At 48.4% G+C, this 25,400-nt stretch overlaps 1 protein-coding gene across 1 annotated transcript in view; it reads left to right on the top strand.

Moving 5' to 3' along the window:
* The window catches only part of DNAI1 (dynein axonemal intermediate chain 1), a 145,807-nt gene that overhangs the window by 109,872 nt on the left and 10,535 nt on the right, over positions 1–25,400 (top strand). Inside the window, exon 19 of the mRNA XM_075136250.1 lies at positions 5,858–6,043. Coding sequence (XP_074992351.1) covers positions 5,858–6,043 — 186 coding nt within the window. The remainder of the gene's footprint in view (positions 1–5,857; positions 6,044–25,400) is intronic.

Below are 25,400 nucleotides of genomic sequence, written 5' to 3'. Positions count from 1 at the left end.
CTTGACTTTGATGCAAGCTGGGGCTGCCCTGCCTGCGCAGTGCCTTTAGGACGCTCCAGCAGCTGTCTTGGTGCTAGACAGGCGCTGGGGGTGGCCTGCACACTTGTTAAATATATTACATGAGAGTTTGAAACAAATCATCTGTGGAGTTTGCAAATGGATGAGGTATCATGATTCAGTCAAGAAAATGAGGTAAATCCATCACAAGGACAGTGAAAGCCAAGTGGTGAAAGAGATGTCAACTGGTAAAGGGCAGCGTGATATTAAATTATCCCTCACCTTTTGCTCTTGCACTGATTTTATTCTTTGTTGCCAAGTTACCGGGTACATCTGCCTTGTTCTTACACACATATATATTTCCCCCTAGCCTTTGTTCTGGTTGCTGTCAGGTTGTTTTTGAGCATGCTAGCATTGCCCAGACCACTGCTGGGGAATGAAGGCTTGTAAGTCTAGAAGAAAAGGACAGCAAAGGCTGCAACCACTGCAGAGCCAGCATGTCTTCAAGGTATCCAATAAAGGCAGGGTAGCTCTTCAGCTCCCTTCTTCATGGGCCACCGAAGTCAAGTAGTTTGTTTTGCTGACAGAGAGGTTGGTTGCTTTTGGTCTCTGGATGGTGCTAGGGTTTGGAGGGTCCAGCTCTCCCCCAGATCCCCTGGCATTTCCGTTCCTGGGCTGGACAGGCTGCTGTGCTGCGCGGCAGGGAGTGACAGCAGAGCATAAGGACAGAGGGGTCCAAGTTGCCTCAGAGCTGCTGAGCAGATGAGAGCCTGGGCTGACTTTAAGGCTGTAAGTGCAGTTTGCAGAGCGGGTGGGGAGAAATGAGATGTTCAAAACTCTGATGTGTTTTGATGCTGGAGCTACAGGAATAGCCTTGGACGTGCACTGTACCGTGCTTACAGAGCAGCCATGTGGAGCCTCAGTGGGGAATCGCTGGATTTTGGGAGGTGGAATACATTTGTGTGATTCATAGACAGAGGAGCTGTTGGTCTGGATGCAGCTGAGCTGGATTTCTTCTCTCGTTGTTTGAAAGTCAGGCATCAAACCAGCCTGACTGTTTTGATGTCAAATATTTTCTGCAACTGTAACATAGCAGAGTCAGATCCATTATTGCCTGTACATCAAGCATGGAGGCTCTGTTGTTACCCTGATAGTAATTTAAAAATGTTCTTATTGAATAAAAAGCATCAGACAGAGACTGCAGGATTCATTTGATCCCATCTCAGAGATAACTGAGCATCTGCTTAGATTCAATGCTCCTTTTCAGGGGCTACTGACTTACCAGAGTTACTGTCCTTCCATCAGGGAGAAGTTTGCTTTGAGCATCTACCTGGCATATCTACTGTCAGATCAGTAGATCTATCCATCAGACTGTCCAGCACTTTGGTTTTGTGGGTCTAGGTTTCTTTTGATGGTTGTTGATGCCAGCTCATAAATCCCCAAGCTGCAAGGAACTGCTTAGCTCAACAGTTTGGGCTTCATTTAGAGAGTGGTATCTGTCCTTGTACACCTCCCTGGGGTGGGCACGCAGGTTTACAACGACCACAAATAAATTAGCTGTTAGAGTCACTGGTTACTGCCCCATGCTTTATTCTCCCTGGGGATCTGCAGCAAAGCTGGGGGAAGCAGAGGAGAGTTCTTGCACTTCGCTATTTCAGACATTTTCAGATTTCTTTTACCTCTCTCTCTGTGCCTTTCCCCAGGTTTCCTGTTCTTGGGGTCTGATTTATGTCCCTCTAAAGAAGTGGCCACATATTTTCCTAATTTCCATATTTTTCTGTAACAAGAGAACTGAAATGCCCTTTCCCATTATCTGAATGCTTATTAACAGAGAGAGTGACGGTGTCTGCCATGGTCTGCAAGCAGCAGGGCTGCAGACCTTGCAGGTCACTGATTTGCTTCTACAGGATCTGCAGAAGGTATCTGATAAAACCAAGTTTATTGTCAGGAAGCTCCAGCTCCCTTTCTGGGGACATGCACTGCAGTGGAAACACTTTCTGAGGGCTGAAAATCAGAGGTTTGAAACTTCCACTCTAGTTTCTAAACTCAGCACCTGCAGGGAGGTAAGTGCTGAGACCAGTCTAGGCAGCATGAGAAGTGACATGCAGAGCTGGCAGGAAAGAGGGGGGCTATTCACAGGGGGACCCTCACTGGTTTGTAAGCTCTGGCAAGGATACTGCTTTGACATGCTTTTTGTTCCTACACAGTTCTCAGTACCGTTAAAACTCAACCTGGTGTCCCAGCACAGGGCACTGCACTGCCATGTTGCTATATGCTGTCTTCCCATCAAAGTTACACTTTCTTCTTCAGGGACCCTGAGCGAATTACTTGTTTCCCATGGGTTTGTTGAACTGTGAAGTGTCACATTCTGACAAGCCTCACTGCCTTGCTGTGTTGCTAGAGATGAAAGTCTGGGTGATGCTATTGTACTTAGTGAGGCATCAGGGGCCAGATGGGTGGAAGCAGGCCTGCCCTGTGAGCTGTAGGAGCCCAGGATGACGTAGGACGTTGTATGTCAGTGAATATGTAAATATGCTTGTCCACCACATGTGGAAAGTTATACAAATATCAGCCCTCATCAAAAATGCCAATTTGCACCAGCTGCCTGACACTGTCTAGGTGGCAGTTCTCATCTGGGTGCTGCTGGATGAGTGCCTGCCCTGAGAAGAAGGTTGCCCTACGGAGGTACCAGAGGGTTTGGATGTGGCTCTGGCTCTGGTCATCCTGGCTCGCCGTGAGTCTGATACTCGAGTCACATGTGGGGTTGGGTGGCACTTCTGTGGGCCATGGTTGCACTGCTCTGGGTCATATACTCAGAGAGGGCTCATCTTGCAAGATCTGAGAGGCTGTCTTTGCATGTGAGCAGTGATCTATAGTCTGGAGGGATAGGACCCACCAGGGTGGTGGGATGGAGAGAAGTTGTATGCTGTTAGTGAGTCTCTGGGGTGGGAGATCCAACTAGATCCTACTCCATAGTCCTTAATCCTGGGACCTGAGCCAGCAGGGCAGCTTATGGTACTAGGAACCTCAAGGGAGAGCTGCAGTTTTCAGTCTCCCATTCTTTGGCCAGAAAACCCTGCCCCAAGCCCCAGGCAGATCTACAGATGGTGCTGGTCACATGCAGCTCTGCTGCTTTACAGCTCTGTTAAGCTGCTTGAACTGTTGTGGGATGCCCTGCGCTCCTTTTAGGTTACTCCCAAAGCACCAATAACAGTGTTGGTTTGACCCCATTTCCCTCTTTCCTGAGAGTGCCTGTAAGCCTCTAAATCAAAGCCTCTGAAGTCCTTCTTAACGCCCGTGGCCCACCCCTCCATCTGGAGTGTCTGACAACTGATATGAGGCTGATGTTTCCAGATGAAGAATTGAAATAGTTTGTTCTTTTCCATGATTCCCTTGGCAAAGGAAAACAAGCCCATTTGTTTAGAAGCTCATAAAAGAGGAGCTTTATAGTAGGAACATTCATAAACTTGTTTGCTTTTGACCTTCTCCACATTGCTGATGGTTTTGAGGTCTTGTCCCAGACATTGTGCTTGTCTGGGCCGTCAGTGGCATTTTTGAAAAACAGCCTCACCCAGAGTAATTTGCATTGCTCAGCACCCCAGCACTGAGCCTTCAGACATGCCATCTTTCTCCACTGCAGTGCTGGGTAGGGTGTGCAGGTGTGATACATGGACAGCATTATAGAACAGCAATGCAGACCTGGCTGCCAAAAAGAAACCCGGCCATGTTGCTTTTTTTGCTAGATTAATTGACGCTACTCAAGCAGTGGGCATTTCCCAGGCTCTTAGGTTACTAAGCATTGAGCTTGTGCCATTGGAAGCAGGGGGAGGGGGGCAAAGGTGAATCACACCCTTAAATTAATAAAAATGTATTCTGTGAAGGCAAGTAATTAAATCTTCAGTGAGTTTGGATCATGGGGGGCTGATATGTTTGAAAGAGAGCTTGTTCCTTTTCAGAGATAGTAATGCAGCAGGCATAAAGTACAAGACATCTTTATTTATGCCTAGAGGTAGGAAATTGGGATTATCTTGGCTGGACGGTGGGACCTCAAGTATCAGGACTAGATTCAGCATTTAATGGTGGCATCTGATATTTTGAGCAGATAAAAATGAAATCTTTTTTTTCCACCTATGCTTCTGCTGACTGGGAAAGGACTCTCCAAACTGCAGATCCTCATCTGTGGCTGACGCTTTGAATTCCCTTCTTGAATTACAAACTGTCACGGATTTCTTCAAACTATGTCTGAGAACCCTGTCCACTTTCCAAGCTTTTCCCCATCTGGAAAAGTCTTATTTTACTTCAGTCTGGAGGTAGTCTTCCTCATCTTGTTTTCTGCATCTGTTAAACTTTCGCATGGTTCTCCTGCCCAGACCAAGGACATCACAAATTGCTAGATTTTGAGTCCTATGAAGACAAAGAGGCACATGAGACTGCCTGGGACATGTGCTTGCAGATTGCCCAGCTCTTTGCTATACATGGATTCCGAAAAAATTCACCAACTCATTGGTGTGTGATGGGAAAGTACATGTACTGATTTGATACAAAACCTTCTGCGCTCTTCGGAATAAAGTTTGATAGGGTAACACTGTCACATTTCAGATAATTTCCAGATTGAAATTGTGAGCATGGCACAATGTTGAAATAACATGTCTCATCTGTCTCCTAAGTGCTAGTAAACAAGACACAGCTGGCAGGAGATGTACAAGTAGTTCAATCCTAATTTCCCCCATATTCCCACTGTACTTGTTAGCATAAAATATTGCCTTCCTTAGTTTTTCTGAAGACAGAAAAGGGAAAAGAAACATAAGGCTGAAAGTCTCCACGGTGGATTCAAGGTGGGAATCCAGCATGCTGGAGACTGCTCACTTTAGCACCGGGGAAGAGAGGAACGTCATGTTTTATTAGCCTTTGCAGGCGTAACAATGACAGGAGCTAATTGCAATTATTGGGAGATAATGTTAAGTTAACACATTATCTCGAGTAACTACCACTGTTCCCTCTGGAGTCATGATGAAACGTGCATTATCGTGCAGTTGGTGATGTGGCAGGTCTGTGTCACAGCTGTATCAGTGCCATAGGTCTGAGGTCCGTGCCAGTGGGAATCCCACCTGAGCGGGGCCTCGGGTCTGCCTCCCTCCATCCTCACCTTTCCCCTTTGGCAAATCTTTACCTGGCACTTCTCTCGATGCTGTGGGAGAAGGACGTGTGTGCAGGCATAGGATCCAAAGTAGCTGGACTGGAATGGGCTGCCAGCACCAAGCTGTGCTGTGCTGTGCATTCGCCTGTGCTTCCCTTGCTTTACCCAGGTACACCCTTAATCATACTGATCATGTTCCCATCACTTCCCAATTAATTACTGGTTTGAGTCTTTAATGTTATTAAGCTGGAAATGTTGGAAAGCTCTGCAGTAAAAGGTAATAAGTATTTCTGACAGCATTCCCCGCTTTGTGCATCAATCTGTGTTAGACACAGATTTAACACCTGGTTGTCTCATTACTTGCAGCACTGAGAAGGAGGATTAAGACCTGTAGGGTTAGCAATGCTGGCTCTGAGCCTTCTCCAGCCCAGATCAGCTGGAGCCTTACCAAGGGTCTTGGAGAGAGCTTGCACCCACAGCAGGGAACTGGTCCTCGCTCCATGAGTCCCTGCAGGAGGGGAACAATCCCTCAAAAGCAGCAGGCAGCTTCTGCACACTGGTTCCTTAAAGAGGACAAAGGCTTTGACTGCAGATAGTAATTGTGTGCTGAGGCTGCCTTTCCGTGGGACCTTTTCTCTCTGATTTCTCCAGCCATTGTTCTGCCACTGAGGGATGTTCTTGCCCGATTAATCCCTTTTGTGTTCTTTGACTTTTTTTCCCCAGGCCCATGTGTTTGATCTGAGCATTAATAAGTATGAAGCTCTCTGCACCCAGCTAGTGGTGGCCAAGAAGAAAAATAAAATAACCCATATCCAGTTTAACCCTGTCTACCCTGTTGTCATCATTGGAGATGAACGAGGCCACGTTACCTCCTTGAAGCTCTCTCCCAATCTGCGCAGGATGCCCAAGGTAAGGACCTGCATTCCCCTAATGGAGATACCAAACCATAGCAGGTCTCTTCGTGCTTTATCACTGTCCCCTCTCCTTCTGTGCAATGATGTTGGCAAAGCTGCTCTCTCTAGCAAGGTGATTAAGATTACCCCAAACCTTTTGGGTAGGATGTCTGGGATGCTGGATCCCTGCCTCTGTTCCTGTATGAGTAAGAAGGCTCAGTTTGCTCCTGGGCAGAAGCGGGGAGTGGTGGGAACGGAGTTTGCTGTCTGTGGGCACTTTCTCACCATGGTCCAGACAAGCCCAGAAGCTCTGCAGAGGTTTGTTGGTTTCCCAAAGCTCACGTCTTTTCTAAGCTCTGGGTTTTATTTGCAAAAGTCCTTGAAACCAAGTAAAGGGGGTCCCAACTCCTTCCTGAGTCCTCCCACAGAGCCCATGCTGCCTGTCTTCTTGCGCTCCTGGATCATCAGAGCCTGTCCACTGACCACCGTGTCATCTCTCCTGTAAATGAGCAAGCACTATCTTTAATTTGTGAGAAGACTTGGGGTCCTTATCTCAAGTGATAGCAGGGAGATGCATGTGTCTCTGTGAGTTGGTGAAGCCCCTTTTCCCAACCAGTCATAAGGGCCAGTTGTGAAGGATGATGACCTCTCCCACACAGATCCTTTACTAGACTGTCTTTCTGGGCTTCATCCAGCCGTGAGGGGAATGACTGTAAATGCAGTGTCCTTTCTCAGCCCATGTAATTCTCATATCCAGTTATCTCTTGTTTAGTGCAGCTTTTTCAGTCTCAGACTTTTTAGAACTGATCCAAGAAAGCAATCTCTCAAGATGATCATCTTTTATTTATATACCCCCAAAGGTTTTATATACTCTACTAACCCACTGTATTAGGCAGGGCCTTTGGCCAGGAGCTAATCACCCTGGTGTCAGTCCAGAGTCTTCTGAGTGATTTTTAAAAAGTTACTTCAGCCAGACACCACTGGAAATGTGAATCTTCCCTGTGCTGAAAGGGCATAGAAAACACAGTAGCATGGCAGTCTGTTTGGGGCTGGGCGCGGGAGCTGTGGAGGAGAATTTCTCATATGCTTCACACTTTTCTATTTCCATCAAAACTGCAGCCCAAGACCATGCAAGCTCTCAGGACTGTCATCAGTTTGGCTCGGGACAAGTTTCCTCATTGCTTTATGAGTCCTTCTTGGGCGTGGGCAAGCACTGTGTCTGCCATGGACCCTGGCTGCACAAGGGTTCAGCAGTGGAGATGGGTCACACACACATAAATGTGGCTGCTCTCCTCTGCACCCCAGCTGTGGGGTGAGCAGCATGCAGCAATACTGCACTGTGGGTCAGAATGAACTCGAATGTCTCCTTCCACTCCTGGTGGCCAGCAGCAGCCCTCCGTGCAGGTATGAATGTCATCATCTCCGTTTGCCAACTTTCTTCAGAGGCAAATTGCATGTGGTTGACAAAGCAGTTTAAACTGTGAGTTCAGGAGTGGCTCAATCACTTATTGCTGACCTTAAACCAATAGGTACCATATCCCAGGCAACCTATAAATGGGATGGAAATGGACTCTGCTGCTCTGATGTTATTAAGCTATCTGTCTTCTGCTTGCTTGGTTAGGTTTGAAGCCATACTAAACACTGAACTAAATGTTTCCTGCACATGCGAAGAAGAAGGAGGGATGTTCAGGCATGGCTGGTGATGTGTGCAGGTTGCCTGGCTACAACCTGCTCTTCTCTGAAAGAGATGAGAATTTAAAACAGATGACATGCAGTGGGGTGGCCCAGCCAGCTCAGCGGCCTTTCTGTGCAGCAAGTGGACAAGTGAGCTGGGTCGCCGAGCCCATCTTTCGTGGCTGATGTGGCATCTGCTGTGCCAAGTCCAGGATCCTGTGGTGGGGAGGTTTAGCTGCTTCAAGAGGGTGTTTTAACAGAGGGAAGTCAAGCCCTGGCAGAACAGGCAATGACATCCACTGCGTCCTTCTGTCCACCTCCTTGCTGTGCCAGCACCAGCCTTTGTGTCCTTAACTAGCAGCAAGCCTCCAGCCGAGTTTGCAAGAGTGTCAACTCACTGTGGGGAGTCAGATGTACTTCCAGAGTATTGATCCTGGCTCCTCTGAAGATCAAGTCGGCGTGCTCTTTAAACCTTTACCCTGTGCAGCCGGCTTTCCTCTGTAAAATGAGTTCACTTCTCCCTCTTCTGCGAGTCCCCAGAGCCAAGTTAACAGTCACAGAATATCCATAGGTTTTATAAGTGGAGAGGGTCCAAAACTGTGCAGAGGAGTCCTGGCATCCCAGCTGTCTCCTCGCAGATAGAGAAACCCATCTGTGCCTGGCGCATTGCCTGGATACCCCAGTCTGGCCTCTCTGGCACGTGATCCCTGCAGAGCCCAGTGGGGAAACCTGCCCGAGACCAAGGACGAGAAGCCATGGCCGGTGCTTCTGGAGGTTGTGACCTTCGCACCAACCCTAGCATCTGTGAGCTCAGCTGCCTGGTCTGGTTTCCGTCGTCTCCTTTGGAGATGGGAAGGTGCCTTTTGCTGCGGTCTGGCAGAACTCGGTGTGCCGATGGGAAGGGGCAGCCAGGGGCTCATCCAGTCCCATGGTCCCTCTGTTTCACACTGGTGTCACAGGGGTTTGCCTGTGAAGCTTCTCCACCAGCTTCCCACACAGTTGGGACAGCTGCTTTTGACAGGTATAACTAGCAGACTAATCACCCTTTTTGGGAGCTCTTAATAGCCACATGTCATTCCAAACCCTCTTTCCTCCCCTAAAAATAGGTGCAATGCTGTCTGCTCCGTCTTCTGCAGATTTCTTGGCTGTCACTGGGCTTCCAAGATAGGGCTCACCAAGAGAGACTGAGCTAACTTCATCCCAGTGGGATTTTAGCCGATCTGAATTTATTCTGGTTTGCCTGTTAGTTAAAGCCAGTGTGGTGGATAAGTGGAAACAGGGAGAGTAAGGATTCCTGGGTTCTTGTCAAACCTTGGTTCATTCCTCTCTTCATGTCCTTGAGCGAGGAGGGGATGTTCAAAAGCTCTTTAAATAATTCGCAGGGTTGATCTGCAGCTTAATTAATTCATGTTTGTGAAACACTTTGGGATCTCTAAGAAGTGTTATTTAATACTCCGAGTTTTGCTGTCAGCAGTGTTAGTGCAGCCTCATTTATGAACACTTGGCAGAACAAATATGCCAAGGGAGGAACTTCTCAAAAGCACTCAGGTGGCGTTTTCAGAAGTGACTTTCACCAAGACGCACAATAACAACTTCAAAAAATGCCTAAAACTCCGTGTGAGTTTTGGCCTCCTAAATCATTTAGTGGCACATGGGAAAAGGTGCATTTGTTGTTGAGGGGAAGCTGGGGACAGGGGCTCCGCACAGGCACTTGTGTCAAGAGCACATCTGTGTGCACAGAGGGTACAGAGGTCCCTGTGCTCGTGCCAAGCTCAGCAGGCGTCTTTGTATCTTTGCCCTGGTGCTTTGGTCCTGGAGCCCTCCCTAGCCTCATAGGCTGAAGTCTTTGGGACAGAGACATCCCCTTGCCCTGAGGCAGTGAGCTTTATTTATTCCCATGAGGTGTGATCCTGGTAGAGATTTTCTGTGCTTATTGCTGTTGTCTCTAGATTGTGTGAGTCCTCTGTGAGTCCTGGGAGTCCTCTGGGAACACACTACCCAACTGCTAAGCACCAGCTTCAAGAGCCTGGGGAGCATGGAGTTGGGGGGGTAAAGATGGCTGAAGCCAAACCTTGTGGAAAGAGCAACCATGACGCAGAGAGCAGAGCTTGCTGAAGCAATCAAACTACCACCAGCACAGTCCTGCATTGGCTATGCCAAACACCCATCTCCCTGAGCACCCAACCCTGCTTGGGCAGAAAGCTCTTGCCACCAGATATTGTCCTGTGTAAGGAGACCTGGTGAAACTAGTTTGGGTCCTTCTGCTCAGAGCTCAGAGGTGGGGTAGACATGCTTGCAGTATTTTAAGATGCAGCAGTAGAAACAAGTGGCTCTCTGTTGTTGTCCAAGCCACTTTTGGACTCCAAGCCTCCTTAAATATTGCAGCGGTTGTCAGGCAGGAATTGTTTAACTAATAAAGTATCGTTCCTAATTTGTAATGACCTTGGTGGTTGAGTTCACCCCAGGGAAGCATTGCTGTAAGAAGAATCAGTTTGGGGCAGAGCTGTTTAATTAGTAAACCTTCCGTGTTTCATTCGAGGGTTGGAAGAAATTAAAGCATTTTGTCATCACAGTCAGAAGAATGTAGCTGCTCCTGGGCTTCGGTTTGTTTTTAAAAAACTGCTAAAATAGTCTGGCACAACCCCTGTCAATGCCAGAAGTAAGCAGGAGATAGTCAAAAAAAGTGTGAAGGGTTTTTAGAAATGTTAGGAGACTACAGTGGAGTGGGAGAAGAAAAGAAAGCAGGTCAGAGAAAGGTTACAATACAGCATTTGCTAAGGCTAAAGCAAATTTCTTGGCCAGTACCCAGGCTGACAGCCAGGGAGGCAGCCAGCTTCTTGGCCTGATGCTTGTCTCAGATATTTATCTTGGATTATCTAGGATGATTATCTCAGTCTCTGTTCCTGCTACTGGTTTCTTCACATGCAAGTCACCTCTTTCTCTGTCCCTCGGAGACAATCAAGTTACTTCCCAGGCAGTAAATCCCAGATGACAGGGTCTAGCTGGCCATGAGGGGAGCGGGAAGGGGAACACAGCTGCTTGCCCATCCCAGGATGCGGTGGCAGGGCTGCAGCAGGTCAGAAGCTGCAGCACACACCTGGGAGTCCAATGCAGGGTGCCTGTGAGCAGCTTGTGGTGTGGGGACAAGCAAGGGGCATGGGGTGGCTCTGAGCCCTCCTGTCCATGTGCACATGCTGGGCAGCTGCTCCGCTCCGTTGGTGCCTTATCACTCCAGCCAGTGTCACCTCCGGACTCCCTATGCCCCCCTGCCTCTTTGCAGCCCTGATGATCTTGCCCTTGGCCAAATCCAGCCCAAGGCTGCGCAGCCAAGGAAGGGGCATTGAGTTTTGCTGCCTGAAGCACTTTGGCTCTTTGACCATAGCTGATGGCAGGGTCTGGGAGGGATCAGTCAGGATTTGGGGGACTGCGATGGACAGTGGGAGGATGTTGAGGTTTTCAAGAGGTAAAGGAGGGAAGGGGGTTTGGGAAGGGTAGGTGAAAGTGTGCAAAGTTTTAGGGAGACAGCAGAAGAGTGGCTGAAATCTCTTCTTCAGCCTATCCCCCTCCCCAGTACTGCCTCCTTTGCTCTCTCCTGGGGCTTAAGGTTGCTTCCTCCTCATACTCTCCAGCAGCAACCACTGCACACAGTGCTTTCTTAATAAGGGACTCCTATTTTATCTCTATGCCCAGCCTCAGCAGGATGCAGCTCAGGTCCAGAGCTGGTACTAAACTAGGACAGTGTGATGCTTGATCCTGAACCTCACTGCTTTGTGGCCTTGTGTTGCTGTGACCTAAGGTGATCGAGAGAAAGTTGAAGGAGTTAAGTACCAGATTGTTTCTGTTTTTAGTGTTTTTCTGTAGCTGTGGGAGGTGTTTCAGTAGCTGTGAGGGATGAACCGATCAGCATGGGAAGATGAACCTGAACTCCCTCCTTCTATCCCAGGAGGTACAGTCCATCTGCACGTGGGACTGTGTTTACAGAAGGAAGCTATCGATTAGATACACTCTCCGAGTTCACATCAGTCCTGGACTGGTGAGTGGTTTAGCACTGAGGAAAGTACATTTTGTCCCCAGATTTTCTATTTCAACAGCTCTCATGTGATATCATTCTGTCTGAGAGAAAAGCACTCCCTTCTCCAAACAGCTCAAGTCTTGCTCTTCTAGTGATGTAATTCCTAGTCCTTCTGTTTTCATGCAAATGCTCGTCTCTCATTGAGATTCCCGCAGTCACTTCTGTGCTGTTCAAGAAGTGGCCGATTTCCTTGTGTCTCTTCAGGGCTGGCTAATTGCGCAGTGACCCAAAAGCACAGAGCACAAGCAGCGCTGGAGGAATTTGGCGTCGAGCACTGCTGTGCCTTGCCTACATCAGGACTGCCTCCTCCAGATGCAGCTTGGCCCCCTGATAAGGAGGCACACACAAATAAGCTTAGGTCTCTTAAAAACTGACCTGCAGCTTGATGGCTTTGCTTCCTCTGAGATTTGCAAATGCTTTTTGATTTCCTTTCAATCCCTCTCCTGTTATTTAGGCTAGTTGCAGATAGCTGCTCTCTGTACTGTTAGGGGAAGAGCTGAGCACCGTGGGGTGGATCCAGGGACTTGTGAAACCCTATTTCTGCCTATTCACAGCTTTCTGTGTTGCTTGTGTAGGCCACATAAGGACTTATGCACCGGTGTTGACTCCTTGGTATGGGAAGGAAACCCAATGCTGGAGGCCTTCAAGAAGAGTAGGTTAGAGACACATCTGTAGGGACAAGTGTCTATGAGCCTGCCTTGGAGCAGGAAGGGCTGGAGGTGGTTGCTCTGACAGTCCCTGCTGTCGGCACACGCTGGCCCTAGGACACACAGAAACCAGCAAGAGGCCATACCGCTTGTGTGCAGCTTGGCAGGGTGTGAGCAGCATTTCTTGCAACCTGCAGCCATTTTGCTATGCAGATCTGTGACTCATAACTGTAAATCAACATCTACCGAAGGGAATACTGATGTGCACTGACAAAACCAGGCTCCCTTGCCCCTTCCGCCTGCTCCTTCCATGCAAGACCTTCACAGCTCCCCAGGATCCCTTCTTCCTCCACTGTCCCACATTAGGATATCTCCCAATCTAGTGTAGCCTGAGATAAAATGAGGGGACTATTTAGTCCTGGAAAGCCCTTTCTTGGGAAGGGAGATGGTCCCTGTGCCAGCATGCTCCAGTCCTTCTTGGGCAGAACTGAAGCCTTTGGATATTTATCTGGAGACCCTGGACATATCCACTGTGCACAGAAGAGTGACTCTGGCACAGATCCAGATGTCCAAGAGTGTCATAGCACAGATACAACAAGTTCTGGATCACGGGCAGAGATGTGGCAACCTTAGATACTAGCACTGTTTGGAGACCTAACACAAACAAGCCAACAGTAGATCTAAAGGATTTGAATCTTCTCTCATTAAATAATTTTTCTTCATTTTTGGAGAAATAACTTCTGGGTTGCATCAGACTGTGTGAAGAAGAGCCCTATGTAACTGTGGGATTGCTGAACCCCAAGGTCAAAGAACTGGGATTTTTCTTCTTTTCACTGTTCCTGAAGACACTGTTCACTATCTTCAACCTTATTTTTGTTGTGTAATGTCACTTTCTGTGACCACTCTGTTTGGCAGGTGTGTCTATCTTGTTGGAGAGACAACATCAGCGTATTTACAAGTTATTTTAAGCTGAAGTCAATTCTCAGTGGACAGGATGAAGTGTGTTTAGTACATTAAATGGGAACACTGGCAACTGGAGCAAGAAAAGGTCCCATTTTAAGAAAATTCAATAGTACTTATAAATTATTTCTAAAGTGCAAGTATCATCCTGTGAGGTGCTGCATGCTGTCAGGAGGATACTGGCAAAGCCAAGAGGACTGGCTTTGAATTTCTAGTTTCCTCTTTGAAGATCTGTGTAATAAAAAAGGTTGCCCATGTTTGAAAATGATGCAAGACTGCTCCATTTTGCAATACTAGGGGTTTGGAGAAAAATGCTAGGGGAATTTGGTTTTGTGATCAATAATAGTCAAGTCACTGAGCTAAATGCCCCTCTCTAGACATAAATCTGGTGTATGTCCATTGGATTTGCTATCCTCTGGGCATTTAAGAGCAACTGAAATCTGAATTTGGCCAAGCAAAATGTTGTTTGGTGGGGGTTTATTTTACTTCTTCCCTTGTATTTCTCCACACCAGCACATTTATGTTGCTATAAGAACGGTTTTGTCTGCAGGCTTTGCGTCCTCTTCCTTGTGAGCAGGTTGTGTTTGTACTTTGGTGCCCACCATTCTAGAGCTCCCCAAGCCCTAGCAGCCTGGGCTTTGCTCTTCTGCAGCCTGATGAGCCCATTACTGCCTGTCTGGGGAAATGCCTAACGCATAAGAAGGAGCCCTGCTTCACGTTTTCAAAGGACTGTGTTTTGGTTAGATCTGCAATTGCCTGAATGTGCCTGTTCAGCTTGCACAGCTCCTCTTTGAGCCAGAGCTTCTGCTTCCTCCAGCGCCTTGGCAGAAAGCCTTGGCAGCAGAGTGGGCACAGCATAACGTTATGGCAAGAGAGGCACTGCCCAGCCTCACAGGCCGCTTGGCTTGCCTTTCCTTTCCTCCCTGTTTCTTTCTTTAGCTGTCCTCTGTGAATTCATTTCAATGCACATGACTTAAATTCCCTCCAGAAAATCGGGGGATCCTGGGAAATCACCAGTACTTTGCCTGAATAACAGCCCTGGTACAAAGGCAGAGGAACGCCTGGGGGAATGGGCTGTTTTCAAAGCGTGCCCTTGGCAGAGCCAGCGAGGGAGACTTTTCGGGAGACCCTCATTCTCCTAGCAATGGCTGGGTGTGACAGCAGGTCTGCCAGCCTGCAGCCTCTCCTGCAGAGGCTAGTCAGTGCTCAGCCCCCTGCCAGAACTGATTATGGCTGCCTGCTGATGGAGGCAACGTGGACGCTTATCCTCCAGGTCATCTGAGGGTGAGCTGCTTTTTTGCCAGAGAGCCCTGAGCAGCTCTTGGGAGTGCAGCTATTCCTGAGCACTGGCTCTGCCGCAGGGGGTGGAAGAGGAAAGCTTGTTAGCTCAGCCGCTGAGTCCCGGGGTGCGTTTGAAGGGCAAGGTGACAGCTCACCATCAGGGCGTAGTACAAAGCAGTGGCTGGGGTCTGGGAGACCCAGCCCTGGTCCTGGACCTGGCCTCTGATCTCCTTGGATGAGGTGCAGCTCCTCTCTATGTTGAAGTGGGATGAGGACACCCATCTACCTGGGAGCCCCAGCAGCCAAGTGAGAGGTGTCCGAGACACCATGGATCTGCTCCCCTACAGCTTCTCTTCTCCATGCATCCCTCTGGCTGAGTGCTTTTGGGACACATCCAATATGGTCATATTTCAGGAGAGGAGCGGATGTTGGGGTGCGCTGATGGATAACTCCATCCCACCAGGGCCCAGGACCTGGCAGGATCTCCTGCCTCCCTGCATTGTCCATCACAGGAGGAGAGTTGGATGTCACAGGCTATCAAGCCCAAAATTTCAAGCTGGGGCAACCAGGTCCCTGCAAAACTGGTGAAAATTAGAAAGTGGAATGGGGTACTGGGAGACGCTTACCCACAACTGGTAGACACAGCAGTGATGTGTGCGCTGTTACAACTCCAGCCCAGCAATCCCATCTTGGCATTATGTGCCCCTCACCTGTCCATCCTGGCAGACAGAGGAGAGAGAAAAGGAGGATGAGAGTGCAGGTCCCAGTGTGGGGCAGAGGGAAGAAGTGGCAGTAGTATGAGTGAAAGGACGAGGAGCTGGATCGTGGTGTGAGCAGGCAGGAGCAGGCACCCCATGGGTGTCCTGGCTAGCAAAGCATGTAAAACCCTGGGATGTAGGTGAGCAGCTCCTTTTTGGCTGTGTACCTCCATATGGGTTGGTTTGGCCTCCATTTGTGCTGGTCATGCAATTTAGATGGAAATATGTAACTAGTTCTCTCCAACTCATGGCTGAGCAGTGTCCCAGGCACCTGAGGACTCACTCCGCAGGGGTGGCAAATGGGACACTGGCCTTCATTTGCAAGGCCCATCCTAGTCATGATTTTGCATTGCCTCACTGAACCTGGCAATGCCCCAGAGCTTGGAGAAAGTAGACTTTTACTCTTCTTCAAGCTTTTCAGCTTTTCCCTGCTTGTGATATTACATACCTTGTCCCTGGGCATCGTCTGGGCACTCTGGGGCAGCGTCCCTTGTTGCAGAGCCCGGTGGCATTTGCTGAAGTGACAAAGGCAGGAAATTTGCATGACATGGAGTAGGAAGAGATGGGGCTACAAGGGCCAGAGGAACAGCTTGAGATTTGGCGCATCTCTGTAACTCCTCCTGAGGCACTGCCAGAGCCTCACACAGCCTTCCCCAAACAGCCAGGCTGGGAGACACAGGGGGCAGGTCCCTGCCTGGGAGGTTGTGTCTGTGCCACTGTAAAACACATTCCAAATACATCGCTGTAAAAATCCCTTCACTTGCAGACCTTGCCTGGGTGTTTCCTGCTATGGGTGCGTTGATCTACAGACCTCCGTGCCCCTGCATGCCCTGATCAAAACCATCGCGTTGCTTCCAGCCCTTGCCAAGCCTCTCCCTGAATCACGCTCATGCCACCTCCCAGCCTCCTCCAAAAGAAAAGAAAGGGAGACACCTGCGCCGGCAGGCAGGCCAAATAAATGGCCCTTGCTCAAATTAATTTGATGAGCTCAATGGGGAATTGTTTAAACGAGAGAAGGGAAGGAATCACCAATGAATAAAGTGTCTTGCTGCTCACGGTGATGGAGCTGACGCAAAAGGATTATTTTTATCCCATGGAGAAAAGGAAGAGAAGAGCCCTGCGAAGCAGAGGAGAAGAGGGTCTGCCTTACAGTCCCGCTGGCTGTGGGAGATGCAGCAACGGCTGCAATCAAAGCAGCTCCAAGATTCTCCTGGAGGGAAGCTGTTACGCTCCAATTCACTGACTGTTTCTGTGAGATAGGATGCCAGACACCAACCGTGTGAGGCTGTCTTAGGGCAAGCATCCCCTGCTCTCCCCTGCTCCCACCAGGGAGCTGCCTGTGATCCCACTGCTCCCAGTGCAGGGTGCCTCTGAGCTCCTCACCCCCCGGGGTCCTGGTCAGTGCAGAGACCTGTCCTGCCTGGGCAGTGTCATGTTTCCCACCTCCAGCCCGTTGGGCTGAAATCCCCTTCTTGTTGTCCCCCAGGCCATGTCCCATGAGTTGTGCTGTTACTGCATGGTGTCCTACGGGTGCAGCTCTCCCACTGCCCTCCCTGGCGCAGAGGGATCCTTCCATGTGCCTGGACACAATGCTCCCATTTCTCTGCAGTGGGACAGCTGACTGTTTCACAGCAGCACAGGAGTGCCAGGTCCCATCCAGGTGATTATCCCTCTAACCCCAGCCCTGATGGCAGAACGCTCCCTCCCCACAATCCTGTATTTGTGCAGGGAATTGTTCCTGCTCACACGCAATACCTTGCATTTGTTCCTGTTAAATCACATACAGGTTTTCCAGGTCACATCTCCGGTCCAGCAAAGTAATTTCAAATTCCAGTCCTGCCTTCCTGGACACCTGCAGCCTTCCCATCTGTCCCAGTGTCCATGCACTAACAGAAATGTTGACTACATCCCCTCCAGACCAAGGAGCTGAGTGCATTGCACACAATTCATCCCTCTGTGCTGCCAGCTCTGGGTACAACTATTCAGCTGTGTCTTACTAGCTTTTATCCCCTTTATATAGATCTTTTGCCTCACTTGAGGATCGGAATATCAAGGTAGGCAATGGCAAAGTCTTCCTAAAGTCGAGATTAATCACTTCTGTGTTTTGCCTGTCCACAAGGTCTGTTATCTTGTTGCAAAAAGAAATCAGATTAGTTCAGCATGACTTCTTTGGTACAAATCCCTGTTAGCTGTGATGCATCTCCTCACAGGCACTTAAAGGTTGTTGGCTTGTTCCACTCATTTTCGAAAAAGTGAGGTTAAACCGAAGGGTCTGTGATTCTCTTTTTTTAGCATAGTTACTGAATTTACCTTTTTCAGCTTTCTGATTCCCATCATCCTCTGATATTCCCCAAGATAAATGCTTCAGATTAAGGCCATTAGGTCGAGCTGATATGAAGACAGCTGCCCTCTCAAGGGGCTGGGGCTGTTGTGGCCAGGATGGTCTAAAAACACCATAAGTAAGCCAAAGCATGCGGGCACAGATAATACCCTTTATTAGGCAAACAAATACACCTGGGAAGAAAAGAGAAGTGCATGTGCCCTAAAGTCTTTTGTCTTTAATTCTCCAGATATATATCAGTTGAGCTAATGAAAGGCATTGCATCTCCCTGCCAGCCTGTGCTGTCTGGGTACATGCTAACCCTTGCTTTGCTCAGCCAGAGCAGACGTCTCCCCACTTGATTGCTGGTATCGCCTGTGATATCCTGAGGATTGAGGATTGCAGGAAAGGGGAAAGGTGCCTTCCCAGGAGTGCAGACGGAGCATGGATGTGAGCCCTGATCGGTCTCTGCTTTCTTATTTGTTTGTCTCCTCTGACTTTCTGATGATTATATTGACTTGCTGTCAAAAGTCAAGTACCCAAACAAGAACGACCAGAAACTGCTTTTGCAAATGCAGCTGTGAGACTGGAGAATGCTCATCCCTCTCCAGGATTAGGCCTTCTACTTTGATCTGCACTGAAGGAACCTGCTAAGCCAGGAAAAGAAACTCAAAGGCTCTCATTTTATCTGGCCTGGTCAACCAAAGGATATCACTGGGAGTGCAGGAAATTAATAATTTAGTGTCTTTCATGTCATTAAAAAAAAAGCGCCAGGCTTGGCAACACAATTAGAGTTTGTAATAGAGCAGAGCAAAAGGCTGATGGATTGGGTTTCAATTACAACTGCTTGTTCAAGAAGCTGTGCTATGAAAACACTGCAGCCCAAATGGCTCCTGCAACCTGGGGGCTGGGAAACTCGGGCTGCAGAAGGAAAAGGGAAGCCCAGCCTGAGAAACCTCTCCTCATCCACTGCCACGAGGCCAAAGGCAGGGCTGTGGAGGTGCCGTCTCACTCAGGTCAGCGTCACAGGGTTTCCCAGTCTAAAGCACCAGCAAAAGAGACAGGTCCGAGTTCTGCCCCCACAATGGGGAGAGCCTGGGGTAGCACAGGCCTGAAGTGCAGTTGTTGAGGATGGAAGTCCTGGGGTGGCTGTAGGGGACAAAGACTTGCAGAGGGATCTGTCATCCCCTCTGCAGCAGGAGGGGAAACTCTAAATCACTTCCCTCTTGCCTGTGTAGGGAAATTTGGTTTGTCATGGTGTTTGTACCCTGCTCATAGCCAGAGGTGTGCTGCCAGGCATGATTTTTCAGAAGCTGGTGCTGTAGGCAAAGTCTTCTGCAATCAGTCAGATCTTCATTTGATTCAAGGTTAGTCTGAGCTTTAACTCAGAAAAGCAACAAGAAAACAGGACACCACCATTGCCTACCTGCAAAAGAAGAAAGAGAGAGGTCTTGGCAGGGAAAGCTCCAGCCCTCGTTCCCTTATCTCTGAAACAGTCATAATGGTAGTAGTCACAGGCTGAGCAGGGTTTCCCAAGAGCAAGGCACTTGGCTTCTCCCCTCCTCTCTATCCCTGCCCCTTACCCAGCTTGGAGTCACTAGCAGAGCTTCATTGGAGAAGGTACAGCCCATGTCCCCATGCTTCACAGTGCTTCACAGTGACAGGTTTTGCTTTCTGCAGGCTGCAGTGAAACCACTGACTTGTCCCTGCTCCTCCCTGCAAGTGAGTAAGCCCCAAGTTAGTAAAAGGCTCGGACAGACTGGGCTGAAAGGTGCTACCAAAATGCCATGCATTATGTGATGTTGTTGAGGGAATTAGAGGAAACTTAAACATTGCAATTGAGTGGTTTCCCCTGCTTCAGAAAGAATTGCTTGTCTATCAACATGAGACCTCCTAAACACCATCACGCTCCCTATGCACTTACTGCTCACTTTGTGGGCTTTCAGCCTTGCTTGGCAAATGCTGTTTGACTCAGACCTCTGAAAAACCTGTTGCAAGATATTATTTATAAACTGAAAGAATGGTTCAATGTGGACTTTCTCTTAAAAATAAAAACCCTCTTTAAAAGAAAAAGCACTCCACAAAACCTTCATGGACTCAGCTAAGGGGAGCTGGGACCAGCAGATCTTTAAAGGTAACCGTAGGCAGGGGTCTCTGCCTGGTGGAGATGAGTCTGGCAAGGTTCAGCAGGGTGTTTTTGTGACCCAGCTCCTGTTGATAGTGCTGTCAGTGTCAGATGTGAGTGTTGCTGCCGAGTAAATAGCGCCGGCAGCAAGACGGTCTCAGAGGCCAACCCAGATGACTCGGTACCATGGTGTTGTTTTAGCAATGCCCATCAGAGCACAGCAAGAAGCAAGGTGGCATAGAGTGAGTATAAATCCCACACAAACTGTCCTCGCAGCACTGGGGCTGCATCCTGGAACTGGAGATGCTGAAAGAGGCTTGAAGGTTGTAAAGGAAAGCATGAACTCCCAGCATGACACTGAAACACCGAGCCAAACATGGAGTCTGGCTGCCTCACTGGGGTAATTCAGAGCAGGAGTGAAACCAGGGCCCCGTGTTTGGGAGCGGCATTAGCAAATTCATTGCCAGCTGCAGTGAAAACATCCAGGGTTGGCACTTCAGTGGAGGTGATTGATTGATAAAAAATGCAAACTAATTCCGGAAAGAGCAAGAGGGTTGATCTAAGTCTGGGAAACATAAGGAGCTTTTTAGGACCTCACAAATAAATTAACTTGATCTTAGCCTAAAAGCACCTGCATGGGAAGGGATTCAAAATGGTAGAATGTTCTTTAAATTAGCAGAAAGAGATATAATGGGATTTGGCAGCTGACCAAAATCAAAAAAGGACTAGTGCACCCATATTTAGCGTGGCTCTAGCTTGTCTGCATCCCTAAAACTCTTTCAGGTCAAAACTCCTTGTCTTTTACTGAAAGATGTGCTTTAGCTCCAAGACAAGTCATTGGTGTGATGAGTTTACTGCCCACGGCTGTGTGAATCATAACGGTTATTTCTGGGCTTAAAATCTATTAAATCTACTTCTGCTTTTGATCTTCTTTAAATGATAAGGGATTGACCGACAGCATTATAGAGAAAGATTCACAGCTTTTATAAAGAGGTAATCACAGCTTGGAACAGGCCAGGTAGCTGTACATGAAGAGATTTACAGACTCTTGAACTCTTCAGTTCTATAGATTCTGGCTTATTTATTAGCTGATGTGTTAAACAATCAAACCATAAGCACTCAGAGACAACAAGGTGTTACAATAACAGCGAGCATGGGTCGACATTAAATCAATGTTATCCTTTTTCTGCCATTGAAGTAAGCTTAATGGGAAAAGATATACTTGCCCCACATGCCTGGGATCATAGAAGCTCCCCTCTTACGTCAAGTTGGAGCTTTCCCACTTGTCAGTATGCACAGGGAAACCGTCCTCACTTTCTGATCCCCATGGTGGCAGCTTTCATGGACACTTAGTCCAGCTTTCTCCCTGGTCCTCTAGCCATCCGCCTCAGGCTCCCTCTCCCCGTGGGTTTTCTCCAGTGCTTCCTGGTTGTCATTTTTCACTGGGAGACCTTCTTCCTCTTTTTACCTTCTAATATCAACATTCAAACCGGTCTGTACAGCTTCCTCTATCTTTGATACCCTGGGAGGAAGGTGCTGGGGAGCTTGTCCCCTCTTACAGCGTGCCAGCGTTCCCCAGGGGCTGGGAATTGCCCCGTTGAGGGCTGGGTTGCTCTGCACCAGTCCCGACACGATGAGCAATATACAGTTAAGAGAACATTTGCTTAGAAATGCTGTCTGCAATAAGAGCACAACAACACAGTAGGGTAGAGCTGCAAAACTCATCCTTCAGTTTAAACTTGGTGGTGAAGAACATCCAGGGATTACAAAGCCATGGATATGTTCAGGCTGGAAGGGATGTTGGGAGATCTCTAGTCCAACCTCCAGCTCAAAGCAGGGTCAGCCCTGAGATCAGACAAGGTTGCTCAAGGCTTAGGCTTATCTTGAAAACCTCCAAGGCTGGAGATCCCACCGCCTCTCTGGAGCCCTGTTCCAGTGGCTGACTGTCACAGTGGAGAAAAACTTTCTTATGTCACATTGAATCCTTCCCTGTTTCAGTTTATGGCTGTTGTGCCTCATTCTCCTGCTGCGCACCCCTGTAAAGAGCCCATCTCTGTCTTCTTGATATCCTCCTCTTGGGTGCTGGCAGGCTCCTGTTAGGTCGCCCAAAACCATCTCTTCCCGAGGCTGAACAAACCCAGCACCCTTAGTGTCTCCTCAGTGCCAATCCTCCAGCCCTCAACAATCTTGGTAGTCTCAGCTGGAGTCAATCTGGTTTATCAACATCTCAGTTCAGCCCTTAAACTACCTTCTGCCTCTCTTTCTGTAGGTGAAACTATCCATTAGCTGAAAATGAAGACTTTTTACAGTCTGTTTTTCATCACCAGGGGCAGAGAACAGAAGCATTGAGCCAGCACAGCACAGCCATCATCTCCTTATCTTATTTCTTTCCTCCCTAGAGAGCTCCTTTCCTTTTTTCCGGTGACTGAGGACGTGGCACCACATAGCACAGGAGGTGAGAGGGGTTCACCCTCTTCACTTCCTCACACTTCCCAAAGCTTCTTTCATTAACACTCACCTAGTGTTTCTTAATTACCACATTCTGTCTTGGACCTGCCTGCCTGTGTTGCAACTTTCTGAAGAAAATCTGCTGAAGCTTTATCTATTGTATGACAGGAAATATTGAATACTTAGGCTTCTTACTAGACTGACAGCTACTTTTAGGCCATAGCATTACACAGGGGTTGAGTGTAGTTCTCACCCTCAGCCTCTGTAGCCATCCTTGGCTTTACCTGTCTCCTCTGGTTGTATACATGCCTTTCTTCAGACTTTTGATGCCAATCCACATGATAAGTGCATGGCTGAGCTAAGCCAGGAGATTGCAAAGGTTACACCCCAAATGGGAAGAGTAACAGGCTGAAAAATCACCCCAAAAGAGCAGTTATCAGTGGGATAACTGGGATGATATCTTGGAGCAGTCTGCAGATTTACTCTGGGGGGTTGGTTGGTGTCCTCACTGGCATTTCAAATTTCCCGTTCATTCCTTGGATGATCTAGCAGAGAGTCCACTCACAAAGTCTTGACTGGGCCTGGTGGCATGCAGGTTCACAAGGACTTTGAAAGACTGCATCAGATCTACATGTGACCTCAAAACATTGGAGAGAGGGGCTGAAATCAAGGAGGTGAATTCAGTGAAGACCTTCACAAAGTACCAAAAACATCTGCCAGGGCTGGTCTCAGCTATGCTTGATCCTGCTTTGGTGCAGAGCCCCAACCAAGTTCCTGTGGTCCAAGGACTCAGAATTATGTTAATGAGCCCAACCTGGTCAGTAATCCCATGCCTGCAACGTGGTGTGATTTCAGCAGGAACAAGGTGAGAGTTTGGCTCATGTTGTGTTTGCCACGATAGCATCCAAGCCCAGACAGTCATATAGGAAACACTGCATTTGTCTATGGTTAAATCAGGGGTTGCTGGAATAATTCAGCTCTGTTACAGGTTCTCTGCTGCTCTCGCTGGATTTCTGGCTCATTTACAGATAGTTGCTGGGGAAGTTAGATTACGAACAATAACCATTCACAATGATCCAGGCTTCTTAAGGATTTTACAGGCTAGGGAGAGGCTGGCACTATTTCCCCAGTTACCTTCTTCTCACCTTCGGAGCAATTGCAGCTCTCACTTCGGGATTTTATGCATCTTTATGGCAAATAGGGTGTAATGAAAGTATAATTACTGGAATTAAATTTAGATTTAATTTTCTGAGCACAAGTGGCCCCTTTCTGTCTTTCTTTTGTTTCCTGCTTGGTTGCCAGCTGTGAAAATATCTCTTTTCAGGATTGTTCTTGATGCCGAGGCACTTGCGCAGTCCCAGGCATGCAGCAGTGCAATGGGCTCATCCCCTGCTGGGCTGCGTTTCACCCAGCTCTCAAGTGATGCTGAGCATTCCCCCGCAGTGAGGGGGAAGAGCAGAGTGCCTGGAGGAACCACCATGTCTTGGCATTTGTGGTGTCTGCATCTCACAGCACTTTGTACACAGGATCCACATGGTTAACTGTTTTGTGGGAGAAGCAGCGGGATATAAGGAGGGGAGGCAACATTATTTCTACAAAGCAATTGTTTCCACCATTCCTCTAGGTCAGCTTAGGCATCTCCTCCATGCTGGTGGAGAAGAACAATTTTGGTTATCATCTTGAGGACTCTGAAAACATCCCCAGCTTCTTGTTCAGCCTTTATTATAGAATCATAGAATCATAGAATTATTAAGGTTGGAAAAGACCTCTAAGATCATCAAGTCCAACCGTCAACCCAACACCACCATGCCCACTACACCATGTCCCTAAGTGCCTCATCTACACGTCTTTGAAATACCTCCAGGGATGGTGTCTCAACCACTTCCCTGGGCAGCCTGTTCCAAGGCCTGACCACTCTTTCAATAAAGAAATTTCTCCTAATGTCCAATCTAAACCTCCCTTGGCACAACTTGAGGCCATTTCCTCTCGTCCTATCGCTTGTTACTTGGGAGAAGAGACCTCCTTTCAGGTAGTTGTAGAGCGCGATGAGGTCTCCCCTCAGCCTCCTCTTCTCCAGACTAAACAGTCCCAGTTCCCTCAGCCGCTCCTCATAAGACTTGTGCTCCAGGCCCTTCACAGACATTACTTCCTCCCAGACCTGCAGCCTGACAACACGTCTGCGTTTCAGGAAGCTCCTCACACCAGGACGATACCAGAAGGATGCACGCATGGGCTCAGATCAGAACAGAAACAAGAGAGCCTGGGAAGAAGTGACCCCTCCTGAGATGATGATCTGACCATGCTGGGGGAATTTGCAGTCAGAACCGGTATCCAGATGTGGAAAGATCTCTGCCATCTCCACCAAGGAGATACCTCCTCCAAGGGCCCTCCAGGACAAATGCTGGCTGTTTGCCTGGCAGCATTGCCCCAGCCATGTCCCTCTGTCCCAGCTCCAGCAACATGAAGAGTGGGGTGCGGATCAGGCCACGTTTGCTGGTGTGTTGAGGCTTTCAACCTCAGTAAAGTGACAGGCTTTGTACCACCTGTTCTCTTAATGTAGCGGATCTGTCCACTTAGTGTTAGGCATGTGCATCCAGTTCACCTCTGCTAACAGGTTCCCTTTAGTCCTTAAATCTGCAATTGATTGCCACATAGTTGCTTCTGCCAGCTTGGGCACTGTCTTGCTGAAGCTGTCAGCTGCTGGTTAACCTTGTTCCGTCTTTGGCACTGGAGGGACTTGCTGAGCGATGGAGAGATTACCTTGGGAAGTGCTTACCTTAAAGACCTTAATGACTTCTACTTTGTTTTCTTCGCAGCCTGCCTTTATTTTGCAATACCCTGTTGCAAAGAAGCTCCATTAGTTTCAGCAGCCAGCTGAGCAGATGGGTTTAACTGGTCTATGGCACTGAAGTAATTACATTTTGGTACAACAGAGACACAGCAGTGAACATGTAAAATTAACTGAGGTGCAGCATCCTGGTCAGTGACTCAGAGCAAAGAGCAGTTTAGGGAGGCCACCCCTGGCCACACTGTGAGTGTGCTGTTGGCAGCATGGACAATCACTAGGAATATATCCCTCTGGCTTCCA

This window comes from Calonectris borealis, chromosome Z (assembly GCF_964195595.1).
Source record: "Calonectris borealis chromosome Z, bCalBor7.hap1.2, whole genome shotgun sequence".
Taxonomy (NCBI): domain Eukaryota; kingdom Metazoa; phylum Chordata; class Aves; order Procellariiformes; family Procellariidae; genus Calonectris; species Calonectris borealis.
This window is presented reverse-complemented; position numbering and strand designations above follow the sequence as displayed.